The sequence below is a fragment of the Lissotriton helveticus genome, chromosome 12 (assembly GCF_964261635.1).
Source record: "Lissotriton helveticus chromosome 12, aLisHel1.1, whole genome shotgun sequence".
NCBI classification, from domain to species: Eukaryota; Metazoa; Chordata; class Amphibia; order Caudata; family Salamandridae; genus Lissotriton; species Lissotriton helveticus.
In genome coordinates, this window is record NC_136073.1 from 764,639,753 (window position 1) to 764,660,110 (window position 20,358).

At 44.0% G+C, this 20,358-nt stretch overlaps 1 protein-coding gene across 1 annotated transcript in view; it reads left to right on the forward strand.

Moving 5' to 3' along the window:
* The first annotated feature begins 327 nt into the window (after positions 1-327).
* Positions 328-20,358, forward strand: part of LOC144799976 (uncharacterized) — a 47,769-nt gene continuing 27,738 nt past the window's right edge. The window contains exon 1 of the mRNA XM_078671631.1: positions 328-529. Within this exon, the coding sequence (XP_078527757.1) occupies positions 421-529 (109 nt within the window). The 5' untranslated portion in view covers positions 328-420. The remainder of the gene's footprint in view (positions 530-20,358) is intronic.

The following is a 20,358-nucleotide window of genomic DNA, read 5'->3' on the forward strand; positions in this document are numbered from 1 at the left end:
AAAGGCACTGTCATTTACATTGCCAACAGCCTTAACTCTCGCAAATGCGTAGACCTGTTGCATTGCAAATGCTTTTTTATTTATTGCTTAGTGTGAGAGTCCCGACCCATATAATTTATAAATCCTGCGCTCCCCGTCATATTAGCCTGCAGCCCTCAAACTTGCAGGATATTGTTGGCTAAAAAAGAACAGGAGGAAAGCCGAAAGTATCATGCGAGGAAAGTGCATCTTTCTCCCCGGTGTCGCAGGTGCGCAGTTTCCCCTCACAGCTGCCGTGAAGGCCCTGTCGCTCGGCCGGGGGCGGCGCCGAGGTGTGGCAGGTGCACGGCGGCTCCTTTCTTTTTCCGTCGGAGGACAGAAAGCCTTGCCTTGCCCTGCCTGCCTGCCTCCGCCCCCAGCGGCCGCCTCTCGCCTCGGCTCATGGCGGCGGAGCGGACCCCGAGCCGCGGGCGGCAGTGCCTCTTCCGCCGGGCCTTCGAGCGCTTCCCCTTCGGCCGCTGCGAGCGGAGGGCGCGGAGCCGCAGCTACGGTAAGGCGCCGCCGGGAGGGAGGGAGGCCGGAAGCGGGAGGAGACTCCATAACTTGAGTAGTAAACTTTCGCAAGACCTGTATACTTGTTATGAGCGCGTTTATTGCACGAACCACATCGGAGCCCAAATGGGGATCGCTTTACAACATTCTGGTGACGACGTAAAGCTAGCACCAGACATTTGTATCTTGGTGCATTCTGGGAGTTGTAGTTTCTGTTTAGATCTATTTACAGAAGTGCAGGATCACAAGAGTGTGTGACAGAAATCCCCAATAACTATATAATCCCCAATAACTATATGGTATGTCCCAGGTGACATTAGGGGCATTTATTGTACCTCTAAACTGAACAGTAGCTTTGCAGGAAGCAAACTCCCCTGTAACCATGACGATCATCTGGTGTAGATCCAGTCATCGTGGCGAGTCATACGTAGTGTCAAAAGTTGCAGTAACAAGGCTACAGTGCACGAGTTCTCGCGATAAGGGCCGGTTTTTTGTTTGATGTGTTTTTTACTCTGGGGACGGGACTTGTTGTAACTAACTGTCCATATGTTTATCGAGAAGAATCAACATTACAGGCAGTGCTTTAAATGGACCGGTACTGACTGGTACTGTTTTTTTTTTTTTTAGGGGGAGAGTACAGGCACGTCTCAAGAGAAATGCAATACTTTTAATGGGAGAGTACCTGCACTTCTCAGAAACGAGCAGGTACTCTAGTTACCTACACTTCTATTTTTCTATTTCAAGCACTGGTTACAGGTACTAGAATGGGATCAAACCATGACAGTTGGAGGGAGGCTCGCAGATAATTTGCGATCCCCACCTGATCACGTATTTCCTATTACTTCTCTGAGCTTGGCAGTCTCAAAGACGGATAATAGACACATTAAAGCAGACCGCTGTGACAATCCAATTGCATTATTGATATATGGACATGGTCTGCCCTCTTCCCCAAGCCGACTGCCTCCAACTCCTATGTATGTCAATAGTCTGTTATCAATAGGAGGGGCATAGTGTGATTTATGTTTCAATATTTTAAAACGAGTCAACAATTCATAAAGTCTCAGATGTTTGTTTCTGCTTGAAGACTATTTAATTTCTTCCAGTGGCACATAGTATTTAATATAACACCCTTCATTACATCTTAAAAGGTAACAACCAACGTGTTTCAGTCTCATATTTTGGAACTTCTTCAGGGCCAGTTGTGTCTCTTTCAATCTGTATGGAATCATTCTGACCCTAGCTTCCTGTAAGCCCCTAGGGTCGAAAAGTGTTTTTATTGACATTTGTAGTCACTGTAGGTACTCGACAAGGGAGTTATCGTGCAGTAGTTTAGGGATGCGGTGTTGAAAAACCGCACATATGGTGCAACGGCTCAAAGGGAGGTGGGAGGTCGCATGGACTGGACCGAGGAAGTACATATAGAGTAATGGGATTACAGTGAAGTAATGGGAGCATTAACTCCTCGACACTTCCTCAACTCAGTATTTGTTAGGAGGATCCACCTTAGCAGATAGAATTGAAATGTAATCCCAGCCTCAAGCCCATCAAAGGTAGGGAATGGTAGGCCAAGCATCAGAATTGGCACTACACAGCCCCCACCAAGACCAGGGTGGAAGCAGGGCTCAGAAGGGCGCATAAGAAAGAAACACTGGGTGTACATCTCGGAACCCCTCCATCTGTGGTAAATAAATAAATAATACCTCTATTTTTGAATGGATAAATGAATAACAGATAGCTCAAAAAATAAGAGTCAAGATTCGAGGTAGTAGGAGTTTTTCAGGTTTATTACAGCATAAAGGACAGGAACAGGACGACCTGCACGGGAACAGGATGGCAGCGCTGCCGGGGGCAGGGTCGGAATCGGCGTAACATTAAATAACAAGACATGATCATATATACTAAAACAGTTGCATTACAATACATACGATAGGCGGAGCAGTGGGTGTGGTCAATAGCAGTCGCGAAAGATAAGGGTGAAAAATGGGTGTAACAGGGGCGTATACATAGACATGTGATGCAAACGTAACAGAATATGTCATAAATGGGGCGGAAACATGGAGGGGGCTACCTAAGGAGCCGGGACCTCTGACCTAATGGTGCGCGCAAACTGGCAATGACGTGTTACTAGGAGAAGCTGGGGGCTATGAACTCTGTGCTAGGAGCAGAGACTGAAGTCTGGAGAGTCAGGGCGACATGTACCTAAGCAGTATCTAGTATCTAATGTTTAGAGAACATGTTGATAGAATCCAAAAGTTATCGAGGTAGAGGCGAACAGACTCTAAGACTGGAGCATGCATTATTCTACATGTAGTGCGTGATGAAGAATATTAAATGACCATTAAATGCAGTATTTCTCTTACATGGAGACGTAAAGGCTAGACAATGACGGAAACTATTGATGCGATTCAGTAGCTTTAGGAATGCAGAGAAGGAGGACTGAACTGATAACTGGAATCATAACATACTCTTGGCAGACTCAGAGGCAGAACCAGGCTGAGCCGGGCACTGCGAGGCAGGAAGTAAGTGAAGGGTCGAGGATACAGGTGGGGGCTGTATCGCTCCTCAGCGAGGCTTCAGGAGTCAGGAGCTGAATCTGGTGTCCAGGCCCTTTTGAGGCCTAGAAACGGGGACTTTACAATGGAATAACGTGCACACTGAGAAACGTGGCAACGTAACTTTACATAGGCCTGATATTCGTAGTATTCACGAGAACTGGAAACTGACATACTAGAGGTGGACACAACTGTAATTGCGTCTTTAATCGAACATAGGGAATACATATGCATATCAATCATGCACAGATAACATATGATGGAGGACTCGTAGGGACACAGAACATGGCAAAATTTACTTTTCCACATTCCCTCCTTGTCACTACGTTTCCTTCAGGAAACATCAATATTCATGATACCATCTATCATTTCATACAGTATCATTTGCTCGTCTCAAATTTTCTGGGAACGGGTTTTAGAACGGGACTTGGGACTAGGAATACAAGAGGTAGCACAAATGCCGCAAATCGCAGGGCCACATTGTATACAGAGGCAGCAGCTGAATATGATCGCTACTGCAATACCTAGAAAGGACAAGACTTTCCATCCCCAAGCGGAAATTATATTCCAGAACCAACCGGACCATGTCCAGGTGCCTGGATCTTGGTGTAACAGATGGGCAATTTTATGGAGTCTGGTTATAGCTGAATAAACAGACGGCGCGTTATTTGGAATAAAAATGCAGCAACTAGATCCGATGACTCTACAGGCCCCGCCACTATCGGCCAGTATGACGTCAAGGACGAGACGATTCTGTAAAACGACAAATCTCATAGCAGATTGCTCTTCAGTTAAGTTACCTAGAGCAGAGGCAGTCTCATTAACTACTGCTTCAAGGGTTCTGGTTAACCTACGGATTAGCTTACTATTCTGGATAGGTCCTATAAAGAAGAAGAAACCTCTATTGAAATCTGTATACTGTTCTAGAGCAGTTTCAGTATAATCGACAATGGGGGACTCCCTTCTATGTCTAAGGTGTACTAGATGTGTGTTTCTATGATAATCAGATGGGGCTAGGAAAACAGGTGGCAGTAGGAAGGCAATGTAACAGGTTCCCTCCCAATCGAGGGGCAGACGGACATATGCGGTCTGACCACAAATAAAATAAGAATGACGGGAAGCTTTGAAAATAGATTTCCCACTGTCACTATATTTGACAATAGTATTACAATCACTATGGCCTACATGTACGGAACCATTATTTCTAACACATAATTCGCCTTTGACTGGTAGTACTGAAATAGCAGGTAAGTCTGGAGTGGAATCAGACTGAACATTCAGGACCATAAAATTCGAAGAATAATTACCTAAATTGTAAACTTCGTTTTCTAGATCTAACCCTGTTCTGTGGGGAAGACCTTGCTTGTCTGGGAAACATGTACTGTTAAGAAAAGACATATCTGTTGAGGATGACGTTAACGTGGACCATGCTCCACACGAACCATTATGTGAAAATGGATAAGGAAAGAGTGGCAGAACTCCCTTCGGGGTCTGGAAAGGGGGGAGTCGACCACACACCCAACAATTAGTGGCATTGCTGGTCTGGTGTGAATAATGTAACATGCGGATGAAAGAATTGTTACGCATAGCGAGGCGGTAAGAGAGTTCATGAGGAGGCAGATCACTAAACGTGTGCTCTACTGTAGCATTGGCAGACTTATTTACATGAGAAACTGGAAAATACAGATAAAACGCATAACTGGTGCAGGAAATCATAACACTGAGAAATAATATGAAACTTAGAAAAACGATACATCGGATTGAGTTTTGACTAACTCTCTCACTATGGGGGTCTATTTTATACATGTCAGAAACCGGTCTAACCGTTTCACCTAGGGGAGGACTTAGACAATCAAACTGGCTGACTTATTTTACTAGACCTTAACTTAAGCTTATACTCCTGTTGCGGAGTTGTCTCTAACAGGGAGGGTGCAGTATCAGTGTCTTTTGCGGGACAGTCCTTAAGAATAGTACTTTGGCAGTCCTTTGAATCCTCGGAAATGTTCTTTGAAACTGGTTTCAATCCATGAAACCTTTTGATATGCGAAAGATGCACCCAGCCTTTGCGTCCCTCCAACTTCACGGCTGTACGGGTGGCCAGGAGGACCTGTCGGGGCTCCTTCCAGCGAGCCTCCAGCGGACTTGAGCGATCGAAATTTCGCACTAGGACCATGGATCCGGGAACGATTTCATGCGGTGCCACCTCGGTATTGTCTGGAAATGCGGCAGCAACCTGTGAACGACAAGAGTTGAGGGCAGACATCAAGGAAGCTAGGTAATCTGTCAGCATATTACTTGAAACATCGGTAATACTTCGGGGTCTAGGAGTACCCCACATGTTAGGGGGGCGGCCGAAAACGACCTCATACGGGGACAGACCTGATCTGGAATGTGCGACCATGCGCATATAGAACAGGGCGACCGGCAGAGCTATGAGCCAGTCCACACCTTTCTCTTGACAAACTTTTGCAATTCGAATTTTCAGGGTCTGATTATGTCTCTCTACGAGACCAGCTGCTTCAGGATGGCGTACACAATGGAACTTCCACTCGTACCCTAACAAAAGGGACACGTGTTTCATGAGTTCAGATGAGAATGGCTGGCCGTTGTCAGAATATACGACTCTAGGGAGTCCGTAACGGGGGAAGAACTCACGAACCAACTGCTTGGCAGTGGTCGCGGCTGTGTAATCTGGGACTGGATATGCCTCCGTCCACCTGGACAAAGCGCATACAACTACAAGGACATACTTGAAACCTCGACATCGCTCCATCTGAATGTAATCCATCTGGAGGACTTCAAAAGGGTGGTCAGGGGGCTGGAATCCACCTTGTTCCACCGGGACACTTTTACCTGGATTAAACTGGCAACATATCATACAGGTACGGACTTTCTGCTTGGCTGCAGCTCGTAAATGCTTGTTGAACCAAATGTTCTGGATACTGCCTAACATAGCTTTTTCTCCTAAATGTGCTGGACTATGTGCGGTATTAATAATGACTTGAACCATAGAGTCGGGGAGAAACCATGTGGCTCTACCCTTCGGTAACCATCCTTGATCTGTCTGTACCCCTCCTTGTTCGGACCATTTCTTGATTTCATCGGGAGTAGCATGTAACTGGATATCTATGACATCTTGAGTAGGGTCTTTAACTGTCATACATGTAGTCGGATCTGGAGTAGGTGTCGGTGCCTTATTAACTGGAATGTCTGGAGTCTGAGCTGTAAGCTTGGCTGTGCGATCTGCTAGATCATTACCTTGAGAAATAGTGTCAGTAACTTTCGTATGTGCTTTGCACTTCATGATAGCAATAGATGTCGGTAAATGTATTGCATCTAACAGAGCCTGAATAAGGAGACCATGCTGAATCTTGGTTCCATGAGAAGTCATGAAACCTCTCTCTTGCCAGAGCACTCCAAAGTCGTGTACAACTCCAAATGCGTAACGTGAATCTGTGTAAATATTAACTTTCAGGTTCTTGGCGTGTATGCAGGCTTGAGTCAGAGCAACTAGCTCTGCTGCTTGAGCAGACAGGGTGTCAATACGGTGTGTCTCTATAACGTCGGTGTCGGTAGTCACTGCATACGCGGCGACTAGTTCTCCTGTACTTGTTCTCATACATGAACCATCCACATAAAGTGTCAGGTCTGGATCTGGTAATGGAATATCTGTCAGATCTTGTCTTGGCTTTGTCATGATGTTAACTACTTCCACACAGTCGTGTGTGGCAGAATTCGAAGTAACTGATGGTAACAATGTAGCAGGATTTAAAACGTTGCAGCGTCTGATTTCTATGTGTGGCTGGAACAGTGTCAATTCATAACCTGTTAAACGTGCAATTGTCAAGTGCTGAGTTTGTGTTCGGTTTAAAAGAACTTCCACGGAGTGTGGGACTTGTACTGTCAAGGAATGTCCTAATACTATGGAATCACTTTGTCTGATAGCTAGTGCTGTGGCTGCAACTGACTTGAGGCACGCAGGCAGAGCCTGGGCTACAGGATCTAATGTGCTCGAAAAATAAGCACAGGGCTTGTATTGTCCTGCTTGATCTTGTGTGAGAACAGATAACGCTGTACCTTCACGTTCAGTGACGAAAAGTGTAAAAGGCTTACTGTAGTTCGGTGTTGCTAGAACTGGAGCTTGACATAGGGCTTTCTTTAACTCATTGAAACTGAGTGTATGTTCAGATGTCCAAGGGAGGACAGTCGATACGGCTGCCTCCTGTGTCGTTAACTGTATCAGTGGTTTAGCTAGAAATGCATACTGAGGAATCCATTGTCTGCAATAAGAAGTAAGGCCAATAAAAGCACGTACCTCCTTCTGGGTCTTGGGCTGAGGAAGACTCGCTATTAACTGAATACGGTCTGGTGTCAACTGCCTACCCCTCTTGGACAGTAAGTGTCCTAAGTAGACCACTTGCTGGACACAGAATTGAAGCTTAGAAGGGGACACCTTGTGTCCCATCTCGGCTAGGAAATACAAGACTGTAAGGGATGCTCGCTCGCAAGCACGTTCAGAACGGGCTGTGATCAGGAGATCATCGACATACTGGAGCAGGGCAGTGTCAGTTGGCATGTGAATGTTGTCTAGTTGTCTCGAGTGCTTGACTGTAAATACTAGGACTTTCTGTGAAACCTTGAGGAGCGCGTGTGAACATATAGCTCCTTCCATTTAAACAAAATCCGAAAAGAAACTGGCTGTCTGGATGAATGGGGACACTGAAAAACGCGTTCTTGAGGTCTATGACAGTAAAAAATGAGGCTTCGGAATCAATGGCTGTCAACAGGGAAGAGATATCTGGGACAACTGGATACTGGGGAATAATACATTTATTAAGTTCTCGGAGATCAATCACTAAACGATATACTGGAGGTGCATTTGGATCAGTACGTTTCATAACAGGAATGATCGGAGAATTGCATACATTGGAGTCAGTTTCTACAACTACTCCTTGAGCCATGGGCTCGTCAATAATTTTGGATAAGGCTGCTACAGCCTCAGGTGGCAATCTGTACTGTCTGATTCGTGGCAGGACTACACCTGGCTTGAGAGTCACACGATGGGGTGTGATTTGCATAAAGCCAACATCAGTTGGACCTTGCGCCCATAGATGCTGCGGAACATTGGACAATCTGGGATCAAAATCTCGTAATACATAGTGACCCTTGAAGTCACGTAGGAACAATCGTATTCCCTCTGGGGAACAGCATATAACTGCACCTAACTCTTTCAGTGTTTTAATGCCTAATAGATTCTCTGGACATGACTTAGTAAGTAACAGATCAGTAGTGCGGGACAATGGACCTACTTCTAGAGTAACTGGCTTTGATATTTCATTTACAATAGGTTTTCCTGAAAATCCAAGGGAAACATTTCTTGAGCCTGAGAGCGGAGCCCCTGGAACTTCGGCGTGACTGATGGTGGTCCTACTTGCCCCTGTATCAATCAAAAACTTTCTGTCTTTCCCTAATACTTGACTGTGAACATAGGGACCTTCTTGATCTACAGGTATCTCGATGAGAGGCAAGCCTACCTCCCTCTCTAGGCTGTTTCATGAATACGGCTGATACTCTGGATACTCAGACTGTGCATACTGGTACATCTGCTGTGTAACATGCTGTGTTGCAGCGATGGGCTGCGGTGCTGTAACTGTCTGTGGTGCATTCTGTGACTGAGGAGTCTGTGTAACTTGTTCTTGTCTAGGCGGACGTGGTCTTTCTTTAGTCTTACCGGTAGCTATGTTGTGTTTCAGAACTGCACACTCGTTTATAAAATGACCTGGCTGTTTACAATAATTGCAGTTCCCTTTAACGGGAGCTGCAGGATGACTGGCTTGATTCGGACCCCTTTTCTGACTGTCTTGAGGAACAGATTGTGCAACTAGTACTTTCATTTTCGTGTCTTTCATACGTTTTCTCTCGTGATCTTGTTCTTCTCTGATTCTATTCTGGTGATATTGAAGCATCTGTAACATTTGGGACGGGGTATTAGCTTGCCAGGTACTTTCGACTTTCAAAACTCGGTTTTTAATTTGTGGACTTGAATTCTCGACTAATTTAGTAACAAAAAGATGAGGGTATGACTCGCTACTCGTCTTGAGGCCACTGTTTATAATAAAACATTTTTCAAATCTAGAATAATAATCACTAGTGTCTTCGTCTTGTTTCTGTTTACAGGCTGAGATTGCATCCCAGTCTTCCTTTTTAGTTGCTAATAATCTAGGCAAAACTTGTATTAATAGTTCAGGTAATTCTTTACATTTATCTCCAAGACCGGTACCTGGTACTCGTGCCTTGTCTTCAGCTTCTAGGACTGTCCAATCGATCTTTTTCTCTCCCACTTCCCATTCCTTTTCCTTGAGTTTCTCATATACCCCTGCGGGCAACAGGACCTTTAACATTTGAATGATATCTGGATACGTGTATTCTCCCATACGGAGCATGTCTTTTAATTCTCGGTGGAACCCTGCTGGATCTTTATCATGACAGGGAATTAACTTTTTCATCTCTAAGAGTTCCATCTTTGTGATCGGGGTGTAAACAAACACGCGTTGCATTTCACCACCGTCTGTCTTAACTGGATGCACTTCTCGTAACGGATTCTGTCTGTCTATGTAAAAGGGTTTACTTTCTGGGGGTGAGACATGAACAAAATGCGGGTTCAAAAACATACTATATTTGTGGCGCTGTTCCAGAATGACACTAATTAAATCGGTACCTAAACCTTTCCATCTATACTGGAGTAACTCGTTCAGGACATCGTGTAACGGACCTGGATCAGAATGTTGACCCTCATACAATGTAATGAGGTGCTGGATCATATACATACCCACCAGTCGTTGCTCGGCTGGGGGCAATTTCAGAAACATTTGTGCCACTATTTCGTCTGGAAAAGTGGTAGAATCAGTAATCCATCGGACTGCTGATCGGACTAGTTCTTGTTCATGCATGGTACTTAACTCGCTATAACCGATTCGTGATTTCAGAATGTGATCGGTAACTTGAAATACTTGTTCCAGAGAACCTTGTTCTGGTGCTGGATGATGAAAAATTGACTTGTGTTCTAGGCGCAAATGGCGATCTGGAAATCTAGATTTTCCTACATACGCTATTCTGTCGGGATTCTCGTCCTCTACCTCTTCTGTAGAAGAGTCATTTTCTTTCTCGCTTACTTGTGCTTCTTTACGTTGTTCGTGTACCCTTATTATTTCTTTACGGATTTTCTTGTACATACTCTCTATACTACTGATAGTCTTGTGCTTACCCTCGGCTATATTATCACTCCACCTTGTCAGGATTTTCATTTCGGCTCGATCTTTGGTCGGATAATCTTGTTCTCGTATTAAACAATTAATCAGAAACTTTAATATCATGAGCTGGACTTCAACTTTTCTTTGGCACATGACGTCACTAATACTTTCTGGATCATTCCCTGTACGGATGAAACGATATATTCTGTCTAGATCTTCTTTCATATCTGGTAGGGTGACTAGATACTCGGTCACCTTTCTCACGCGTAATGAATATAAAACCATATTATCTTCGCCTGGGACTGGATCATAGCCACATTCGGTAAGGGCTTTTCTTATTTCTGCAACAGACTGATATCTGGGCGTACGCTGTGACGCTTGTGCATGTAATTCGGCTAACGTTAAACGCTTGTGTGGCGGCGGGGTTTGAGGAGGACCTCCCCCTGCGGCCCCTAAACTAGAGTCGTCTACTGATGCTCTTCGTCCTGGCAGAGTGGGAAATGGAAATGCAGGCTGGACTTGTATGGCGGGCTGGACCGGGGGTACCGTAACAGGTACTCCGGTGTCTGGAGGAGCGGGAAGTGCCTGATTTACAGGGACTGGCGGAGTAGGAACAGGATTTGCATATTCTGGGACTGTGTCGTCCAAATAGGACGAAATGAAAATATCAGCTGCGGTCAGTTTGTGACGTAGCTTGGTCGGAACTAGTGGTGGCGGGAAATTACTGGATGCCTCTGGGGTCGCTTTTGGCAAGCCCTCGGCAAGAAGAGGATACATACCCTTAATAAGAGCATGCCTCTGTCTGTCTGACTGTTCGGTTTTAACTCGTTCACCAATCTCGATTAATTGCCTTTCTTGGGCTCGTTCTAAGGATTCTCTACTTAATTCTGACTTTCTGATTTCTTTTTTCGGTTCTTTTATGAGATTCTTTGCGCCATAACTCAATGGCATCTTTCTGTGACTGTCTGGCTTTCTTTTTCCATAATGGTTCTTCTACTCTCATGATGCACTCGGCATCCCATGTGCCTGATACAGGCCATCTATACTTTTCTTCTAACTGTTTGGTATACTCTACCCATAAATCTAGATATAGTATGGCACTTATGCCATGCTTTTGATACATAAAATGACCTGGACTGTCCCTAGGCGGGACAGGAACTGCTGCTTCTAGCAGACCTTTTCTGGTTTTTAACTGACGCAGTTTTGAAAAGAGCGGCATGACTGAACTATAATCTGGACACAACACAATACACAATAAACACGATAATTACTTCACACTCATACCACGACATTAAAATACATGAATAACATTCAGAATAACAGTTCGAACAGAATACTACCTGGAATACGGGAAACAGAATACATGAATTTTCTCGAGAACAGAACTGACTTAGAACAGAAACTAGATGCACTGCTGAAACAGTACGAAACTTACCGGTCTCATACAGAGATACGTCAGGACCCGCATCCACCGAAGTGGACACTTCGTTTGTGGGTCTGTGTACCACCAACCCACGGACCAGAGTCAATTAGATTGACCCTGTCTAGATACTACCCCAGGAACGGTACTCACCGGGCAGCAAGAACGGAAGGCCTCGGACTGGACTGGACTGCTTCGACGCCGGACGGACGAACTTCGGACTTCTGTTACAGGTGGGCCTCCGGATACCTCGGACCTTGAACTCTCGGCTTGGGCTCTGGTCGGGACTCGCCGCGTTCCTCCACCGTCTCGTCTGGATGCTGGACCGCCTCCTCCGTCTCCTCCGTGGGCCTGAGGGATACTTAAAGCAGAAATATCTGCCGGTGCGCAGAAGAGTTCCGTCACGACTGCAGAGGGTTAGGGGGTCGGCGTGGCTTCACCGACGCGTGGGGAAAGGGCAAGTCCCTGTTCGGGCGCCATTATGTGGTAAATAAATAAATAATACCTCTATTTTTGAATGGATAAATGAATAACAGATAGCTCAAAAAATAAGAGTCAAGATTCGAGGTAGTAGGAGTTTTGCAGGTTTATTACAGCATAAAGGACAGGAACAGGACGACCTGCACGGGAACAGGATGGCAGCGCTGCCGGGGGCAGGGTCGGAATCGGCGTAACATTAAATAACAAGACATGATCATATATACTAAAACAGTTGCATTACAATACATACGATAGGCGGAGCAGTGGGTGTGGTCAATAGCAGTCGCGAAAGATAAGGGTGAAAAATGGGTGTAACAGGGCCGTATACATAGACATGTGATGCAAACGTAACAGAATATGTCATAAATGGGGCGGAAACATGGAGGGGGCTACCTAAGGAGCCGGGACCTCTGACCTAATGGTGCGCGCAAACTGGCAATGACGTGTTACTAGGAGAAGCTGGGGGCTATGAACTCTGTGCTAGGAGCAGAGACTGAAGTCTGGAGAGTCAGGGCGACATGTACCTAAGCAGTATCTAGTATCTAATGTTTAGAGAACATGTTGATAGAATCCAAAAGTTATCGGGGTAGAGGCGAACAGACTCTAAGACTGGAGCATGCATTATTCTACATGTAGTGCGTGATGAAGAATATTAAATGACCATTAAATGCAGTATTTCTCTTACATGGAGACGTAAAGGCTAGACAATGACGGAAACTATTGATGCGATTCAGTAGCTTTAGGAATGCAGAGAAGGAGGACTGAACTGATAACTGGAATCATAACATACTCTTGGCAGACTCAGAGGCAGAACCAGGCTGAGCCGGGCACTGCGAGGCAGGAAGTAAGTGAAGGGTCGAGGATACAGGTGGGGGCTGTATCGCTCCTCAGCGAGGCTTCAGGAGTCAGGAGCTGAATCTGGTGTCCAGGCCCTTTTGAGGCCTAGAAACGGGGACTTTACAATGGAATAACGTGCACACTGAGAAACGTGGCAACGTAACTTTACATAGGCCTGATATTCGTAGTATTCACGAGAACTGGAAACTGACATACTAGAGGTGGACACAACTGTAATTGCGTCTTTAATCGAACATAGGGAATACATATGCATATCAATCATGCACAGATAACATATGATGGAGGACTCGTAGGGACACAGAACATGGCAAAATTTACTTTTCCACACATCTCTGCACGGAGTACTGGAGAAAGCACAAGGATAGCCCACATCCCAGCAAGTAAAGAGGTGGTAATTTGTTGGTTACTACTGATGGGCAGTGTTGACTTGCTGCTAGAGGGACAGCATGTGTGTGTATGTGTGTGTATATATATGTATATACGTGTTTATACATGTGTGTGTATATATATGTATATATGTGTGTATATGTATGTATACATGTGTGTGTGTGTGTGTGTGTGTGTGTATATATATATATATTCACGCTCCAAGGTTGTCCACCATGTGAGTAGCACGCCGCTCCGTAATGGATCTGCCCGACGCATTTCGAAGCTCCATCTGCTTCTCTTCAGGGGCTTTAATGGAAGCGGTGTGCGCACCCGCTACACTTCTCCACCGCTTCCGTTAAAGCCCCTGAAGAGAAGCAGATGGAGCTTCGAAACGCGTCGGGCAGATCCATTACGGAGCGGCGTCTACAAGCGGATCCCCGTCCTCACCTACACATAAATAAAGCTGCTGCTCGCGTGCTACTCGCATGGTGGACAACCTTGGAGCGTGAATATATATATATATATATATATATATATATATATATATATATATATATATATATATATATAATTTTTTTTTTTTTTTTTATGTATTTATTTATTTGGGACTGGATTGAAGCAGCAAACGTTTTACCTGGGTGTGTCCTTTCATCAAGGAGACTTTGCTGCAGAAGTTCTTTCATTTGGCGACGAGCTTAAAAAAAATACGAACTTTATTTGCAAATAAAAGAATTAAGCTGTCCTCCAGCTGCAAGCCCCACCCGTGTCTTCCTGGCCAGGTGGTTATAGCTCCTTACTATACAACCGGTTTGAGTCTATTCAGCCGGAGAGATAGCGGGGTGTGTCCGCCAGCAAGTATGTCTTACAGCCATTATCTCGCTACCCCTCCTCTCTCCCGCCCCCCTTCTTATGGGCAGGAGCCAAACAAAAAGGGCACAGCACAAACGACATGCCCTACCCCCCTTTCACTGCCTGCAAAGTTTACTCGTGGTTCACCTCTAGCCTGGGTCAGAAAAGCGCCTCTAAATGTATAATGAACCTGCTAGTGTTACCCGAGTATTGGTTTGTTGCTGAGGGTAGACTTTATTTGTTTTACATTTTTTATTTGGAGCAGAGCAAAAAAATAAATAATATTTTCGAAACGAGTAACGTAAGTAATATATTCTGACATTTTTCAGTTTAAAAAAAAAATGACATCTGCAAATGAAATCAAAATACTTCTACAATAGCATTTAAAACGTTCCTACACGATTCACCGCAATGAGGTCACTCACTGAGCAGAAAATATTCACCAGATGCTTGGCGTCTACTAACCAAGTCATATCTGCTGTCAAAAAATAGGTATAATATTGATTCGGTGAGGTCAAGCTCCCTATTTTACAAACAATAAAATACATGATGTATCCAATAATGCACGGGATCATTAGAGACCCATATCCAGACAGGTTGATACATCTGAAGTCAAGATATAGCCATTTCCATCCTGGCTATTATGCATTTTACTTATAAATAAATAAAAAGTACAAACAGTTCCCCACTGATGAGATGCTTTTCAGACATCGACCAATCCATATCTAGTTTGCAGTAGTTTAAAGTGTGAAAATATAATATCAACCCATAAAACCTGTCGTGGGAAGCATTTTGCCAGCTCCAGCATAACCTCTTTGAGTGGATTCTGCTAATTGGCTATTGGAGAGTTATTTTAATTGTAAATTGTATTTATATAGTGCTTACAAGCCCTAACGAGGCGTTGAAGCGCTCTGTGGCGAATAGCATGCTATTCTGAAACCCGGGATCAGAGGTTAATAGTTATCAGATTAGTTAAATGATTTTTGTGTGCATTTTATGTGTTAGGTTTGTGTTCTTGATTTCTTGCATGCTTAATCGAGTTTAGAGTAGGGATAGAATGATGGTAATGGATTTAAAAGAGGAAGTAGTAAGTTGTTTTTGTAAGTAGTAGTCGTTTGTGCCTGTTAGTTGGTTGACATAGCTAAAAATAAAAGGAACATTAGAATAAAGTACTTCTGTACCCATGGCCAAGTCTTTATACATTGGGGATACCCGAGACACAAACTGAGATTCTAACATCATGATTACATCAGTTTTAGTTTTCCCAAAAAGGGCACAAAGACCTCCTTAGAGCCAATCCATTCCATATCCATAGATAATAATTTTCCTAGTCACTATTTTAATTTTTTACTTCGTTACATAATCTATACTTAAAGAATTACCTTGCCACCTTCTTTATGGTCCCTTAATCGATCACCTCCCACCATCTTCCACCCAAACTTAAAATGTCATAATCTCACACCCCTTCCCACCCATCTTTGAACTTTTTGACTCTCGGATTAGCAGATAAGTGCGACCATCAACCCCATTGCACCTCATAAAGCGTTCATAGGGGTTATCTAATAGAAGATGTGGGTTTAGTGTTTGGGCTATGCCAGGGCTTAATTTGTAAAAAAAAAAGAAATTAGTGCTGGGGCCCTTGACAAGCGGGCAGCGCAGTTTGCACCACACATTGCCACTGTACCTACACAATTACTTACCATCATAATGCTACCAGTGTGATATTTCAGACTGTTCAAGGCTGCCAATGTTTTAAGAATGGCTTGGGTGGCAGGTATTAGTTGTTTTTAATGTATATTGAATTAGCAAACAACTGTTTTTCCGCTCATCTTTAAATTACACAAACAGCACCTCCATGCTGCAGCTGTCATAAGTGCAGGTTCCGGCAATTAACTGCCAGTGCCGAGCACTGTAAACCACCGGCTCAAATGAATCACTGGGCTATGCACTCCACCTGCCAGCTCTGCCATAAAACATTCACATATCAAAATCAATTGTAAAAGACATAGATGGCAAAATATGTCCCTTCATTTTTATAATGTATCTCCTCATCATGTTGTTTTCCTGCCCTTTCTTGGTCTCTGTTCCAGGGAGTGGCTATACCTTTCACACTTGCGTATCTTTAATCTTTTTATTCCTAAAGATAATACTTTACATTTTTATATGCTAATTTTGGGTGGGAATGGCTAAACCTCTTAGCTAGGTTCTCGGCCACCGTCAAGATATTCAGTAGTCCTAAAAAAAGAAAGACATTTTGAAGGTGGCATTCTTTCTTTGGTTTTTGGAACTAGATTAGTTCCAACCTAGTAACTGTCAATTTCCTCTGTCCTGAAAGGCCTCCAAGAAACCATTCTTTCATAAGATTGCTCCCAAACTCTTTAATTCCACTAATAATCTCTCACCCCTCAGGAACCTCCACAAAATGCAAAATTGAGGTTTCTGAAGCAGTTTTCTTGTTCTTTCTGATTCTGGAGCATTTTTGGTTGAATATTCATGGTATTAAGTGCTGACAATGCCATTCCAGAATCTCCATCCTTTCCTCTACAGCATGGATCCCACTGGGAAGTCTCAGTTTTGTTCCTCAAGCCAAGCCACTGTGTTTTGAACTCCAAGACGGTTTTTTTGTCATTTGCTGCGTATGATTAATTCAGTGGAGATCCAGAAGGATGTGACAGATGAGATCCTCCATTGTGTCGGTGACGACCACTCTTCTTTGGCCCAAGCAATAGTTGACTTCTGATGTAGTTGCTCGTCACACTCTTCTTAAACGTCTGATGTCAAAGAGACCAGTACCTTAATTTCTGAATTTTATGTCATAGTAATAACTTGCTACTGATTCAGTCTCTGATCCAGAGTTCGACTACATATGAGGATGGCTCCTACTGAGAGTTGTTAATTTCAGGCTTTGTTTTTCTTTCTATTGGTTGCATCTTTGTTTCGGGTATGCAGGGAGTACGAATTTGCTTAAAGACAATGCTGGTTACCTCCGGGTAGCTCACGCCTCGGCAATGATTATCTAACACCAGTTTTGCCTTGTAGATTGCTGAAGCACTCTTTGGTTCAACAACGCCTTTCGGTACCAATCTCCATCGATCTTTGTAGCTAAAGTTGCAGTGTTCTGATCAAGTTGAGAAAGTGGAACATTTCTGAGATGTATCTTCTTGACCTTTCGGTCTGTAGAGATCAGCGCCTTAACACCTCTTTTGCTGCATCTTTTCTTTATTTTCTAAATTAGTTCCATACTTCACATGTCTACAGAAGACCAGTTAGAGTCTGGCCCACAGTTTTATCGTTTGTAGATGGTCTTGTACTATCTTTCCGGTGCCCATCATTATTCTGTGTTAATTCAAGCCCCTTCTCCCGTGTCTGAGATGGGTATGATTGTAGGGGGCAGTAAAGCCTGTCCCAATTCTTTGGACTTCTGGTTTAACAATGGGAAAACTGAATAGGGACCAGATACCCTATTGTTTGTATATCTAGCATGATTTGAAAAGTCAGTGTAGAGGGGCTTAAGATATGGACATACTTTACTCTCCAGAGATGGCCTTGACCATTTTTTCATTCACTCTGCTGGGACATTGAGGTGAAGTTTCTTCTCTCCCCTTCTTCTGTTTCTTTTTCTCGAGGACTCAAACATTTCTCCATGCGGCATGGGTTCGTATCCATGTTTTCCCCAGCTGATCATGCTAACATCCTTCTTAAGCACTTACTGTCTATTGTAATTGTCACATTTTGATAACATTGTTATACTTTTTATAGAAACAGCCACACAACATTGTCTTTAGACTCTATCTCTTTTTTGTGGTCTGTCGATATTTGGGGTCAAGCGTTCCTCCTTTAAGCAGAGTCCTCTAGTCCTTTTCTACAAATGTGTAATATAGGTTTCCTAATTCACTAAAGGTGGGCCTGTCCTGAATTTGCTCTTAAAAACTTCGAGTTTCAACAGACTGACCATCATCTTCACCAGGGGAAGGCAGGCAGCTACAGCTCAAAGTCCTGTTTGCACCACATCCAGCACCCTTGAGCACAAGATGTTTCACTCACCTCACTCTGCCTTTTTCATGGGAGACATTAGCTTCCCTTGATCCTGTCTTTTTAATTGGGCTTAACTGATCTCTCCTTGGCCCATTTGATACTTCCTCCAACAATGTGCCCATCTATGGGACCTGGAGCTCGGGTGTTGAATGTAGATCTGAGAGGGTTGGAGGCGTCGACAACGGTAAGATGGTTGATCAGTCCAAAATTCCTACAACTTTTTTCTAGCGTCCACAAATTCTCCCTTGCCTCTTCCTGTTCAGAGAAGCAGTTATATCTTCTTCACGTAGTGTGCTGAGTTATCATCACAGGCCTCCTTGGACTCAGGCAGCGCCCCATGCCGATGTGTTCCTCCGATGTCATCTTCCTGCCCATGTCCTGAGATACCTGCCGCACCCTGTCCAAGGCTTTTCTTTGTAGTGTTGATTCTAGACTGCAGTGGCAGCAATCAAAAACATACACTGGAGCATTGCCCAGGCTAATTACCCCTGGCAGAAATCAATTCATGCTTTTTTGTATTTTTCTCAGTTCTATGCCCATGACACCCTGGACATGTATCATATTTCCCAGTTTCTTAGAAATGACAACTGTGTGCAGCTCAGGGCATGCTGGTTCCAATCTACATGATCACAACTGTGCTTGTACCTTTGTTCAGTCATTTAGAGATGGGAATAGTGTGTGCTTAGCAGCATGTTGGTTCAGTTGTATAGAGTGGGTTTGATAACTGTGACTACTGTAGCGTGTCATTCATGATGATTTCCTCTTATTTATTTGTTTTTTTATGCTGTCATTTTGTACCTTTTTTAAGGTGTTTAAAAAATATATATACTTAAAGACATTTACTTTCTTGGTTTATTCTATTGTTGTTCTTCTGAATTCTATCTCTTTGTAGGGACAGTTGCAAGTGAGGCATGTGTTGTCTAGTGGAAGAATGGAGGAGTGTTACACCCAGTGTAGGGTTATTTTTGTGTGTATTCAAACTTGAACTTTCTAGTCCCTTTCCTATGCCTGCATTCTCTGGCCTAGTCTCTTTTTGAGTATGATGTATGGAGTAGTCCATATGGATCACATAGTACATTCTTGGGCCTGAGCCCGGCCCCACCGTAGCACCATGTAGGATCTACCATAGCGCTATGAAAGATCAACCTTGGACCGAAACCCACCATATGGCCATGTAGGGTCTACTATTATACATCCTGGCCTTCTGTGATGCCTATCTGTCTACCTGTGGAATAAACCCAGTGACTTACCAGCAAGCCTACAGTTGTCCTTCCTTGTGCAGAAACCAGTCATTTCAGTATGGTGATCCACCGTTTATTTATACAAAAAATCCTTTCTCCACCCTTTTATAATATAAACTTGGCAGTGTCTCTAAACAGAACCCATCGATGTTACTCTTACCTTATCCCTGAGCATAACACTTACTGTAACCCTGAACCGTATCTACCCTACACCATCACCCTTAATTATCTGTTATACTATTTCTTGCCTAATCTCCTATTACCATCTTTAAATCCTTTATGTGAATGTTTCTGGTTTTAACTCATCATACAAAAATGTTGACCCTCAAACATTCCTGTTCAGTCTCACCTCCAGCCTCCCCCCAAAAAATCCCGAACACTCCATGACTACCTGGGAAGCAATCACAGTGGAAGAAACAAGCCAAGATCATGAGGACCATCAACTCTGGGGCACCGACGGACTCCTGCCCCCGCCACATTTACAACATGGGTACCTCCACAAACAGCGAAGTACTCACCTGCATCTTGAACATCTCCATCATAACCACGACATTCCCAGATGCTTGGAAACGCACGATGATCAATGCAGTTCACCTATCTCCCTTCTGCCAAACCCAGCCAAGCTCATGGAGAAAGCCATTAACCAGCAACTCGCCCACTATTTCGATGCACACCAACTACAACACACCACATAATCAGGTTTAGGTTCAGTCACAGCACCGAGACTGCCTTCATCACAGCAGAAGACATCAGGATGATCCTCCACTGAGGAG